Below are 14,360 nucleotides of genomic sequence, written 5' to 3'. Positions count from 1 at the left end.
TTAGGGCGTTTTTGTGCACAACTTGGTCTTGACTTTTGTTCATTCATCTTGAACAACGCACTCACTCTCCATCCGAGTCTAACCTGATTCACCAAACTTTTTTTAACTTGATAGCCAATTAGGTGAGGAGGCCGAGGCGGGRTGCTGCCGGCGCCGCTGAAAAATAGGCTAACTAGATGCATGAAAACTATATTGTCTTTCTGACTCACCTCCTACCATGTAGATTGGACAAAATAAACAATTTGCTTGCTACATGTGGAAATTAAAAAGGAGGGTTACTGTCAAAAWAAWTTATTTACAAAATTAATATAATTTAMACATACAGTGCATTCGGAAAGTATTCATACGTTACAGCTTGATTCTAAAATTGATTACATTCATTTTTTCCCCTCATCAATATACACACAATACCCCAAAATGACAAAGCGAAAGATTTAGATTTTATTTGCAAATAAAACATCAACATTTTTTAAAATACCTTATTTACATAAGTATTCAGACCRTTTCCTATAAGACTCAAAATTGAGCTCAGGTGCCTCCTGTTTCCATTAATCATCCTTGAAATGTTTATACAACTTGATTGGAGTCCACCTGTGGTAAATTCAATTGATTGGACATGATTTGGAAAGGCACAAACCTGTCTATATACGGTCCCACAGAACAAAAATCAAACCATGAGGTCAAAGYAATTATCCGTATAGCTCCGTGAGAGGATTGTGTCTAGGCACACATCTGGGGAAGGGTACCAAAAAATGTCTGCAGCATTGAAGGTCCCCAAGAACAGTGTTTGGAACCACCAAGACAGGCCCATACTGAGCAATCTAGGGAGAAGGGCCTTGGTCAGGGAGGTGACCAAGAACCCGATGGTCACTCTGACATAGCTCCAGTGTTCCTCTGAGATGGGAGAACTTTCCAGAACTACAACCATCTCTGCAAGACTCCACCAATCAGGCCTTTATGGTAGAGTGGCCAGARGAAAGCCACTACTCAGTAAAATGCACGTGACAGCCCGCTTGGAGTTTGCAAAAAAAGGCACCTAAAGGACTCTCAGTCCATGATAAACAAGATTCTCTGGTCTGACGAAACCAAGATTGAACTCTTTGGCATGAATGCAGTGTCAAGTCTGGAGGAAACCTGGCACCATCCCTACGGTGAAGCATGGTAGTGGCAGCATCATGCTGTGGGGATGTTTTGCAGCGACACGGACTGGGAGACTAGTCAGGATCGAGGGAAAMATGAACGGAGCAAAGTAGAGAGAGATCCTTGATGAAAACCTGCTCCAGAGCACTCAGAACCTCAGACTGGCACGACCGTTCACCTTCCAACAGGACAACGACCCTAAGCACTAACCCTAACCCTAACCCAAGACAATGCAGYAGTGGTTTTGGGACAAGTCTCTGAATGTCCTTGAGTGGCCCAGCCAGAGCCCAGACTTGAACCCGATCGAACATCCCTGGAGAGACCTGAAAATAGCTGTGCAGCGACGCTCCCCATCCAACCTGACAGAGCTTGAGAGGATCTGCAAAGAAGAATGGGAGAAACTCCCCAAATACAGGAGTGTCAAGCTTGTGGAGTCATTCCCAAGAAGTCTCAACTCTGTTATCACTGCCAAAGGTGCTTCAACAAAGTACTGAATAAAGGGTCTGAATACTTATGTAAATGTGATATAAAAAATAAAAAAAGTTGTCTAAAAAACTATTTTTGCTTTGAAATTATGGGGTATTGTGTGTAGATTGATGAGGGAAAAAGCTATTTAATAAATTTTTGAATAAGGCTGTAACGTAACAAAATMTAGAAAAAGTCAAGGGGTCTGAAAAAGTCAAGGGGTCTTTCCAAATGCACTCTAGGTGTGAGATGGCGGGTGCATGGGCCCCCAGAGCTGATTTCTGCTACGCCAGTGTGTAAGTTGCTCTGCATAATTGAACATTAGGCCCACCTTTCATGAATTTTCTAAAAAAATGACAACCATTCATGGATGAATGGTACTCTAGACAAGACAGTAGCAACAACACAACAACTGTCTTAGCGTTCTGTGGTGCTTGTCAATAATACACAGATCCAATTGTATTACCTCTGGATGACTAGTCTACAAAACTGACATCAGTAAAGTTAAGGAGGGATGCTGCATGTAAATAGACTTCAAAATATAAACAACTTTAGGTAGGCCAAGAAAATAGGTACACAAACTCTAATAGATAAACCACACACAAAAATGTATGATCGAATTGCCCAGTTGGAGGCATGCCATTCCAAAAAAGTATTACAACACGAAGAAAAAGATTGGCCTGGTTATTTCATCACTATCATAGCAAATATGGCATCATACTTGTAACACTAGTTGCAAATGCTGGGCGTTGCAATATACAGTTTAATTGTATAATAGCTCTGGAAACACAATAAACTCTCCAACATTGCTCAGGCTTATTGCTCTGATTTATCAGTAAGTCATATGAATTAATTACACTGTAATAACACAATTGAAAATGTCAAATGTTAACAATGTAGCATGCTACAGTTTCCTATTTTACATCCATCATTTCCCAGAGGGAACGTTGTGCTGGGATGTGTTATCGACCTACCCATGGGCAGAGGCATGAACTCCAAATGCACCAACATGAACTGTGATGTTATTAGTGTGTCAACCACCTAGCCATAGTTTAAAGTCCCCCGGGTGCCTTCAGAGCTGAGGTCAGCTGGGCCATYAATTCTCTCCCCTTCCTCCCTGGGACAATCTCAATGACCTCATTGAAGGACAACCTATCCCTTAGAATCCTTCAACGCAGAGGTGAAATAGAAAGCAGAATCGGATTTGGAATATCTCTCTTTCTCCCCCCCTCCCCCACCGCTATCCAGTCTTTTTTGATGTAGTCCTGCACTACGGTGGGCCGCCATCTGCATCAGCCGTTTGACGCCTGACTGCTTGTTAAATACAGGACACGAGGAATGGCTGCACTACAGAGACATGCCAAGCTTGCGATAAAAAGATTGCGATAAACAAAGATATCACTCTGACACAATGAGCATATGGGCTATTATATTAATCACACAGTGGAAAATAGGCAGTCGCCCACCGTTTTTGTACATCTTTAGAAGCTAACTAAAATAGCAGTAAAAACGGTGTAATGTAACCATATGGAGGTACTTGGAGCATTAGCAGGAAGTCTGCTTTAAAGGCAGAGAATCATTTTAAGTTGTTTGACCTTGAGATGTATTGAAGATAGAGCAAGGACATCACCAACATACAGTAGGATGAAATCCAGTGCAGTCAGGAATAGCTGGCATGGTTGATGTTAGTTACTACCTTCATGATACCTTCATGTTAAATGTCACATTTTAGATGTAATTGACAGTCTGTAAGAAACAGTCTGTAAAAAAATTGACAGTCTGTCAAAAAACCCATGTCATTCATTTGATTTATTTCGCCCACAGATCAAGTTCCTCAAGATGGAGATGGAGAAAAAGACCAAAATAATCAAGGACCTGCAACAGGAGGTACTTTTGTTCTCCCCACCTACTGACTCATGGCTGACTCGTTTCTAATTCATGATCACCGTGACCTGTAAATGTTATGTTAATGTCAGTCATAAGAGAAATGCCTTAGTAATCATATCATATGATCTCTATGGTCATCGACATCACTTGAACTAGCAATGGGTTTTGATATCCTTTTTTCTAAATCTATACGATGCTGTCATTTTGGATTGCAAAGGTCACAGATAGCCATTGGCAACTGAGAGCCTTATTCTGTCGGTATTGAATGATGTAATTGGTGGAGAGGCCTATTATGAGCACTAATACCACTGGATGCACTGAATTCGTCAGAGCCTCCGGGCCTTGAACAGGGCTGGTGTCGTGGGACCTTCTAATTGGCTAACCTGGGGGCAGTTACTGGCTGCAGCGTGGCTGGCGCAAGATCCTATAGTTTAAGGGCATATGCCCCAGGGCAGAGGAGAAGAAAGTAATCAATCAGAAATGGAGTCACAATGGTTTGCAGCATGATAGAGCCTGGGTAAAGAAATAAGAAGCTACCACAATATTCAATGAAAAAGTCAGGTGAGAGGTAGAGAGTTCACACTGCCCGAGGGAGGTCAGAGAACATTATATGACATTATTAGCTCTACTAAACCAAAAAGGGGGAAATACAGTGCAGGGGTGTGTGACTARACACCAAACTCCCAGAACAAACTCTAGAGGCAACATAAGCGACCCCAGCAAACCTAGGAGTACTCCAGTCAATTTTGATGTTTTCACATCAGAGAGTAACATCGGACATGGCTGTAATGTTGTACAACAGATTGGTCTAAATTACCTGTAAATGAGGCAATGATTGGACTACATAATGACCAATTAGATGGTCTTCAAACCTCAAACACCAAGTTCATTATGGTGAGAGAGCCAGCTTGGAGATGAGAGGAGGGAAGATACAAGATTCTTGTCTGTGGTCACCATGGAGATGAAAGGATACAGTCCTTTGTGTGCCACAGTTCTAAGTAAAAAACTATAATTAGCTGGTAATTTAGAAAAGAGCAAAAATATAAACGCAACATGCAACAATTTCAATGATTTTACAGAGTTACACCATGTAAGGAWATCAGTCAGTTGAAACAAATTCACTAGGCCCTAATCTATGGATTCCACATGAATGGGCAGGCAGCCATTGGTGGGCCTGGGAGGGCATAGGCCCACCCACTGGGGAGCCAGGCCTAGCCAGTAAGAATGAGTRTTCCCCCACAAAAGGGCTTTATTATAGACAGAAATACTCCTCAGTTTCATCAGCTCTCCGGGTGGCTGTTCTCAGACGATCCCACAGGTGAAGAAGCCGGATGGGGAGTTCCGGGGCTGGAGTGGTTACAAGTGGGCTGCAGCTGTGAGGCCGGTTGGACATACTGCCAAATTCTCAAAAACTACGTTGGAGGCGGCTTATGGTAGAGAAATTAACATTCAATTATCTGGCAACAGCTCTGGTGGACATTCCTGCAGTCAGTATGCCAAAAGTCAATTGCATGCTCCCTCAAAAGTGGCATTTTATTGTCCCCAGAAAAAGGTGCACCTGTGTAATGATCATGCTGTTTAATCAGCTTCTTGATATGCCACACCTGTCAGGTGGATGGATTGTCTTGGCAAAGCAAAAAAATGATACTTACAGGGATGTAAACAAATGTATGCACAAAATTTGAGAGAAAWAAGCTTTTTGTGCGCATGGAACATTTCTGGGATCGTTTATTTCAGCTCATGAAACATGGGACCAACACTTTACATGTTGCTTTTATATTTTTGTTCAGTATAAATCCTTGATCACGTCTTTAAAAATACTTGCAAGGCACACAATCACACCAATCACTATGCCAAATAAAGGCTTGTTAAATAGTGCTTCCGGTAGTCTGACCTATGTAGGATTGAGTCAAATTGTATTGTAATCAGACTCAAAAAAAACATTTGTGAGAGTTACAATTGAAAATGTTTTACACAGTTCATTGAAGTTGTWTTTGGGCAGAACCTCTGAGATTTCTGCTGGCAGTCAGAAGCACTGTAAATGGGCTCTGTGAACACTTTGAAAGTACATTATGTAGCTCCATGTAATGGAATTCGTCCTCCTCATCTGACGAGGAGTAAGAAAGGTCGGACCAATGCGCAGCGTGGTAAGTGTCCATTATATTTAATAATCCTGAACACGACAACAATACAAAAATAACAAAGTGAATAGAATAGAAAACCGAAACAGTCCCYTAACGTGAACAAACAGACACYGAAGACAACTATGGTTCCCAATCAGAAACAATGACTAACACCTGCCTCTGATTGAGAACCATATCAGGCCAAACGAAAAACACAACATAGAAACACAAAACATAGATAACCCACCCAACTCACGCCCTGACCATACTAAAACAAAGAAAATACAAAAGAACTAAGGTCAGAAAGTGACACTCCACTATCAGTTGGTCYCTGTAGCGTTGACATTTTAAGTCTTGGCTTTTTCCTGTGCCAGATCTATCTCTAGTTTTGAGTGTCTTTGTAGCTTGATACAGAGGGGTCATCAGTAGTAGATAGTGGCGTCTGAGAACTACTTTTGAGAACACCAAAGCTGTAGCTTTGGCATTTCAAGTCTTGGCCATATCCTACACCAGATGAATCATGGAAAATATCTTGACATCTTTGGGTGTCTTTTTTCCACTAGATTCAGAGGTTTCACCTGTTGTGCATTCCTACTATGTAGGTCASAGAGGTATCCTAGATTTGTCATATCCTATCAGACAATATATGTCATRTTTCCACTCTTATTGCTTTTACTACACTCTGCAATGCCACTGAGGCTAGATGGAAGTAGTTTGCTTAGATTTCAGATGCATTCTAATCTCACTGTATCAAACCATAACAAATGTATGTCTAAAATAAACATATAATAACAGAAGTTCCTCAGTCTTATTAGGACGTGTCTTAAGTCTGGGGAAATTGCTGAAAYCCATTTTTTATCAATTACAGTACAGAACAGAGATATATCCTTCCAGTCCTGTTATAATGAATGAAATCTGCATAGATAACTGGATTGTGGCTACTATTTTAAATTCCCTTGTTATCGGCAGTACCTTATTGAATCAATAAGGGGCTTGAGATAAATATGCAAATAGGTGAGTAGATAGTGGGCCACCCTGGCTTGCGCTTCTGTCCCTATTACCGGAGGGGGAGCAAGACTAATTTAACACCCTACACCTAGAAYCGATTGATAGATAACTTGAATGTCAAATGGACTCAAGTTATCACAAAGCCCAAAGCGACACTAYGCAATAAGTAAATACTTCCATTCAAAGTCATCAGCAGATATAATAAGGCCTCTCAGTCAAGTCTGGAGTCAATATTTGTATTTGTATTTATTATGGGTCCSCATTAGCTGCTGCGAAAGCAGCAGATACTCTTCCTGGGGTCCAGCAAAATTAAGGCAGTTTATACAATTTAAAAACATTACAATACATTCACCAATTTCACAACACCCTGTGTGCCCTCAAGCCCCTACTCCACCACTACCACATATCTACAGTACTAAATTCATGTGTATGTATGTGCATATGTTATCGTGTGTGTGTGTGTGTGTGTGTGTGTGTGTGCGTGCCAATGTTTGTGTTGCTTCACAGTCCCTGCTGTTCCATACGTTTAAAAAAAATCTGTTTTTTAAATCAAATTTTACTGCCTGCATGAGTTACTTGATGTAAAATAGAGTTCCATGTAGTCATGGTTCTATGTAGTACTGTGTGCCTCCCATAGTCTGTTCTGGACTTGGGGACCGTGAAGAGAACTCGTGTCATGTCTTGTGGGGTATGCATGGGTGTCCGAGCTGGGTGTGCCAGTAGTTGGGTGTGCCAGTAGTTTAGACAGACAGCTCGGTGCATTCAACCTGTCAATATCTCTCATAAATAAAAGTAGCGATGAAGTCAATCTCTCCTTCACTTTCAGCCAGGAGAGATTGACATGCATATTATTAATATTAGCTCTCTGTGTACATCCAAGGGRCAGCCGTGCTGTCATGTTCTGAGCCAATTGCAATTTTCCTGTCCTTTTTTGTGGCACCTGACCACACGACTGAACAGTAGTCAAGGTGCGACAAAACTAGGGCCTGTAGAACCTGCCTTGTTAATAGTGTTGTTAAGGCAGAGCATRGCTTTATTATAGACAGACTTCTCCCCATCTTAGCTACTACTGCATCAATATGTTTTGACCATGACAGTTTACAATCTAGTGTTACTCCAAGCAGTTTAGTAATCTCAACTTGCTCAATTTCCACATTATTTATTACACGATTTAGTTGAGGTTTGGGGTTTAGTGAGTGTTTTGTTCCAAATACAATGCTTTTAGTTTTYGAAATATTTAGGGCTAAATTATTCCTTGCCACCCACTCTGAAACTAACTGCAGCTCTTTGTTGAGTGTTGCAGTCATTTCAGTCTCTGTAGTAGCTGACGTGTATAGTGTTGAGTCATCCGCATACATAGACACTCTGGCTTTACTCAAAGTTAGTGGCARGTCGTTAGTAAAAATTGAAAAAAGCAAGGGGCKTAAACAGCTACCSTGGGGAATTCCTGATTSTAACTGGATRATATTTGAGAGGCTTCCATTAAAGAACATCTTCTGTGTTCTGTTAGACAAGTAACTCTTCATCCACATTATATAAACTTACACATAGAACATGTTATCACTACTGAGAGTACCCCTCGCAATGAAACACATCTGAATGGGGATGGAATTAACTGTTTACATTGCCATTCTGTTTGCCAACCATTCTGGATAGAATCTCCTTGGGCACATTAATAAGTAATATGGGGCCTTGCAGATGCTGATTCATCTTGAGCCTTGTTTTTCTTCAATATCAGGGACACTTCCTTAGTTAAACTTTGTAGGCAGGGCCTCTGTTGATACTGTAGCTAGAATATATTGGAATTATATGTCTCTCTGAAACTGCCTGATTTGTTAAGTGACCTGGTAAGATTATTGCCATGTCTGCKATGAAGACAGGACACTCAGACCTCTGGGTTTCCACTTGATCCYGTGCTCTGATGAGCTCTTGACTCCGTCAATTCCCTTACAATTCCCAATTCCGCCAATTCCAATTCCCAATTCCCTTACAAGGTTAGAAGCTTTCTTCTCCAATTAGAATCAGACCTTAGCTCAGCTACATGTTTTTCCTTTTTGAATAAAATATTAGCCCATAGAGGTCTTGTTCTTGATCTTATTCTTGTTCTTCTTAGTCTTCTTCTTTGACTTTAACAACTTTTTAAGACTTTGACTCGAGTTTGGATCGATTGTTCACTGAAACAGAATTAAAATATGTTGTCGGTGGGTGTGATGTGGTCATTTGCATGTGCAGATAACGCTTTGTTACAGTAATTTACAAACCATGCTCCTTTCACATCAGCCCTTCCAAGTATCAGTTTCAACCGATCATGTCACCAGAAAATCTTTATGGCTGCAATTTGCTGTAAACTCATCTTCTATAATTTACTTTTAAGGCTGAGGATGTGCATTTTGGGATTAAGGCTAGGAAAAGTGAGTGATCGACACAGACACCGTTTCTGCTGTGATATGACAGTCTATGAGAGTGGAACTTCTGTAGGAGACAGCTGATCCGTGAGCTGCTCAATCTCTTTGCAGTGAGTGTGAAGGAGATCACTCTGACAGGTGGAAATGGGGTATGAAAAGTTATGAGGATCAATGGAAGTTTAATATGATGCTTTTATTGGTGACCATTTAGATGAGGGTGACACGTGTCTCTTCCAATCATCCTCTAGCGAGCATCTGCACCTGCAACTTTAACAAGTTGAAGAGAGATACGATGACGATGACGATCTTTTGCTGATTAGCCTGGATTCCCTGACCGTCAAACTTTGTCATTGTAGCGAATGATAATAAATAAAAATGAAAGGACCAAATGTCAAATCTGATCCCAGAATTTATCATATTGTGTATGAAACCTTAAAGGGATACTTAGGGATTTTGGCAATGAAGCTCTTTATCTACCTCCCCAGAGTCAGATYAACTCARGGATACAATTTTTCTGTCTCTGCAGAAGGAAGTTGCAGGTAGTTTTGCAAGCCAKTGCTAACTAGCGTTAGCGCAATGCCTGGAGGTCTATGGTATCTACTAGCATGCTAGCATTTACTATAGACATCCAGTCATTGCACTAACGCTAGTTAGCAACTTCCTTCAAACTGCATGCAGAGACATAAAAATGGTATCATTGAGTTGATCTTACTCTGGGGAAGTAGCTAAAGGGTTMTATTGCAAAAATATTAAAGTATTCCTTTAATTCACTGAAGAGATAGAAAATAATGTGGTCCTTTATATACCCTCCCATTCACTAAATTGTCAGAATAATTTGGACAGACACCTCTAACGCACTTATTAATGGCATGTCTTAGTTGGGCTTTGCAATATTCATGCTGCATTGCTAGCTTGATGACCAGTACATAAGCACACTGAACAGCTTAAAAGGTCAAACCAAAATGTATTAATGTATTCATACAGGGAGAAAATCATTTAAAATGCCAAGTGTACAGTTTAAAACAATAAACTGGCAGTTAAAAGAAGTTGAGCCCTTCTCAGTAGACATACTGATTTTAGAGGGTCCCTGTCCTGCAGAGGGGAGAGTAGAAGCCTGGGAAAATAACTAGGCATACAAATCAAATCAAATTGTATTTGTCACATGTACCGAATACAACAGGTATTACAGTGAAACGCTTACTTACAAGCCCTTAACCAACAATGCCGTTTTAAGAAAAATAAGTGTTAAGTAAAAAATAGATAAGTAAAAGTAAATATAAAAATAACAAATTGTTAAAGAGCAGCAGTAAAATAACAGTAGCGAGACTTTATACAGGGGTACCGGTACAGAGTCAATGTGCGAGGGCACAGGTTAGTCAAGGTAATTGAGGTAATATGTACATGTAGGTAGAGTTAAAGTGACTATGCATAGATAATAACCAGAGAGTAGCAGCAGCGTAAAAGAGGGGGGCAATGCAGATCCTGGATGGTTGAAAGTGTAGCCCCAGTGATGTACTGGGACGTACGCACTACCCTCTTTAGTGCCTTTGTGGTCTGAGGTCGAGCAGTTGCCATAGCAAGCAGTGATGCAACCAGTCAGAATGCTCTCGATGGTGCAGCTGTAGAACTTTTTGAGTATCTGAGGACCCATACCAAATCTTTTCAGTCTGCTGAGGGGGAATAGCCTTTATCATGTCATCTACACGACTGTCTAGGTGTGTTTGGACCATGATAGTTTAAAAAAAATTATAGTTCATTTTTTATTGAATATTTAAAACATGCAATATACTTGCAGTGAAGCCGCTCAACAACTACATCACATTAGTCATCTAACGGACTCCCATCCAGAGCGACACACAGAAGCAACCAGGGTCAACACCCTTCTCAAGGGCACGTTGACAGATCTCCCACAAGGACAAAAACGGGGAACCGAACAAGCAATCCATCAGCTCCCAACTGCCAGGCCACCAGCCCTCCAAGATTGTTGTTTTATTTTGACTTTATTTTTTGACTTTTATCTTTGACCGTCATTCTATCCCCCGCCCAGCAACTCCACACCCACTCGTCTCCAATTCCACATCCCAACCGTCAGCTTCCCTCAGCCCATCCCAATATCTGTCAAATATGCTGTGATGTTTAACATACAATTTCAATCTATCTAATCGAATCCACAGATTGCGAGTTGAAGATAAATACTTTTACTAAGAGTATTAGTATATTAGTAATTGACTGACCCGGTCACTCCAGATCTCCCAACAGTACTATTTCTAGGGTCAATTTTAGATCAATGTTATGCATTTTCAGCCATTCTGTCACACCCTGACCGTAGAGATCCTTTTTTGTCTCTATTTTGGTTGGTCAGGGCGTGAGTTTGGGTGGGCATTCTATGTCTGGTGTTCTATGTTGTCCTTGTTTTGTATTTCTGTGGTGTTTGGCCTGGTATGGTTCTCAATCAGAGGCAGCTGTCTGTCGTTGTTTCTGATTGAGAACATACTTAGGTAGCCTGTTCCCACCTATGTTTGTGGGTGGTTGTTTTCTGTTTAGTGTATGTCACCTTGCAGAACTGTTCGTTTATCGTTTTTGTTGTTTTGTTCTAAGTATTCGTATTCATTAAAAGGAATTATGAATACTTACCACGCTGCACCTTGGTCCCTCTCTCCTTCTCCCGACGACAAACGTTACACATTCCTGAACCTGAGACCAGAAACAGGCTACCTGAGGGCAATACCAAATAAATGGTCTATTGATTCTTGTATCCTCGCAATAAAATCTGCAGCTTCGATGATTGTACGCCCAAATATTAAACATTTTGTTGGTGGCAAGAATTCTATATAATAATTTAGCTGAAATGCACAGTCTTTAATCCTGTGTTGTTTTAATCCTGTGTTATATATATCAACCATGGAATCGGTACATCAAAAATCTCTTCCCAACTATTTTGCAATCTGTATGGCACAGCTTTCAACATCCTGGTTCTCAAATGAAACTGGTATACTTTCCTATTTATGCAATTTTTATTCCTTCGCCAGTTTTGATCCTTTATATTGGGCAGACACCTGCCTCCTCCATTTTTGGGGTAATGCTGTAATCTTGGATTGAGCAGACCTTCTCGAACAATTCTGATAACTCCATGAAAGACATAACTCTACCATTCTAATTGACAATATCATTTAAAAAAAAATACAATTTTCAAACTTTCTCATAAATACAGTGTCACGGCCGTTTAAAGGAGTAGACCAAGGCGCAGAGTTTTGAGCGTACATATTTATTTACCGATGTCGCCAACAAAAACAATAAATATCAAAACGACACGTGACGCCAACGTTGTGCATCCAGGCACCTACACAGGACAACTACCCACAAAACAACTTGGAAAATGGCAACCTAAATAGGCTCCCCAATCAGAGACAACGATAAACAGCTGTCTCTGATTGGGAACCCATCCAGGCCACCATCAACCTAATTCCCCTAGACAATACAAAATCCCATAGATACAAAAACCCTAGACAAGACAAAAACCCATAGACAATACAAAAACTAAACAAACCACCCTTGTCACACCCTGACCTAACCAAATAATAAAGAAACCAAATATAACTAAAGTCAGGGCGTGACATACAGGTCTTTTATCAACCAGCACATTTGAGTTCAGCCATAATATTTGTTGTAATATTTGTTATATTTTTTCGGGGTGGTGAAATTGTAGCCAGCTGCTTAATGCTTGTTTGAAAAAGAGAGATACTTTGAAAGAAGTGTTATTTTCAATTAATCGAAAATGAGACATGGCAATCTGCACAAAGGCAAAAAGGCCATTTTTAAGCAATGGATGAGCTTTTCTTAGTAATCTACTTGAGAACCATTTAGGGTTCAAGTAAAACTTTTGAATAAATGACACCTTTAGAGAGAGGTTTAGTGATTTTATTTTATTTTAACCCAACCAATTCATATTCATTATATAGATAGGCACCCTTTATTTTGTTTGGTTTAGCGTCCCAGATAAAGTAACTGTAACGGTTTTCTAGATCTTCCTCCTCCTCAGACGAGGAGAGGAGAGAAGGATCGGAGGACCAATACGCAGCTAGGTATGATGACATAATATTTATTTAACAAGACAAAAGACGAAACGAAATACTCTTAAACAAACTACAAAACAACAAACGAAGTAGACAGACCTGGTGCGACGAACTTACATGWAACACGAAGAACGCAATAACAGGAAAACTGACTACATAAAACGAATGKACAAACAAAACCGAAAACAGTCCCGTGTGGCGTAACATACAGACACTGACACAGGAGACAACCACCCACCACAATCAAAGTGAAAACACCTACCTTAATATGGCTCTCAATCAGAGGAAATGAAAACCACCTGCCTCTAATTGAGAGCCATATCAGGTCACCCTTAAACCAACACAGAAACACATAACAAAGACTACCCACCCAAACTCACGCCCTGACCGTCAAACACATACAAAACAACAGAAAACAGGTCAGGAACGTGACAGTAACACATTTTTTGCTCATATGATTTGAAAAATGAATCATCAGGAGTAGGCAGCGCCATAAATAAGTGAGTAAACTGAGATATGATTAAGGAGAAGTTTTCTATTGAAATTCATTGTGGAGAGTTTATTTATATCTTTTGGGATATGAATACCAAGTATGTCTACTTTACCGTCAGTCCATTTTATAGGTAAACTGCAGATCCAACACCTAATATTGTACACGTATCATAATTAAGCGGAGGGACCAATACGCAGCTAGGTATGATGACATAATATTTATTTAAAAGACTACAGACGAAACGCAAATACTCTTAAACAAACTACAAAACAACAAACGAAGTAGACAGACCTGGTGCGACGAACTTACATGAAACACGAGAACCGCATAACAGGAAAACTGACTACATAAAACGAATGCTAAACAAACAAAACCGACCAACAGTCCCGTGTGGCGTAACATACAACACTGCACACAGGAGAGACAACCAACCACCACAATCAAAGTGAAAACACCTACCTTAATATGGCTCTCAATCAGTAGGAAATGAAACACACTGCCTTAATTGAGGCCATATCAGGTCACCCTTAACCAACACAGAAACATATAACAAGACTACCCCACCCAAACTCACGCCCTGACCGTCAAACACATACAAAACAACAGAAAACAGGTCAGGAACGTGAACAGTAAACATTTTTTTGCTCATATGATTTGAAAATGAATCATCAGGAGTAGGCAGCGCCATAAATAAGTGAGTAAACGAGATATGATTAAGGAGAGTTTTCTATTGAAATTATTGTGGAGAGTTATATTATATTTTTGG

General features: G+C 40.3%; 1 protein-coding gene across 2 annotated transcripts in view; it reads left to right on the top strand.

The window, feature by feature from the left end:
• The window catches only part of LOC111974094 (leucine zipper protein 2-like), a 185,317-nt gene that overhangs the window by 125,286 nt on the left and 45,671 nt on the right, over window positions 1–14,360 (top strand). For both annotated transcript variants that reach the window (XM_024001659.3, XM_024001658.3), the window contains exon 5: window positions 3,430–3,492. In XM_024001659.3, coding sequence (XP_023857427.1) covers window positions 3,430–3,492 — 63 coding nt within the window. The remainder of the gene's footprint in view (window positions 1–3,429; window positions 3,493–14,360) is intronic.

Source organism: Salvelinus sp. IW2-2015, linkage group LG15, assembly GCF_002910315.2.
Source record: "Salvelinus sp. IW2-2015 linkage group LG15, ASM291031v2, whole genome shotgun sequence".
In the NCBI taxonomy this organism is placed as follows: domain Eukaryota; kingdom Metazoa; phylum Chordata; class Actinopteri; order Salmoniformes; family Salmonidae; genus Salvelinus; species Salvelinus sp. IW2-2015.
The sequence above is the reverse complement of the archived record's forward strand: the minus strand, read 5'-3'. Positions and strand labels throughout refer to the sequence as shown.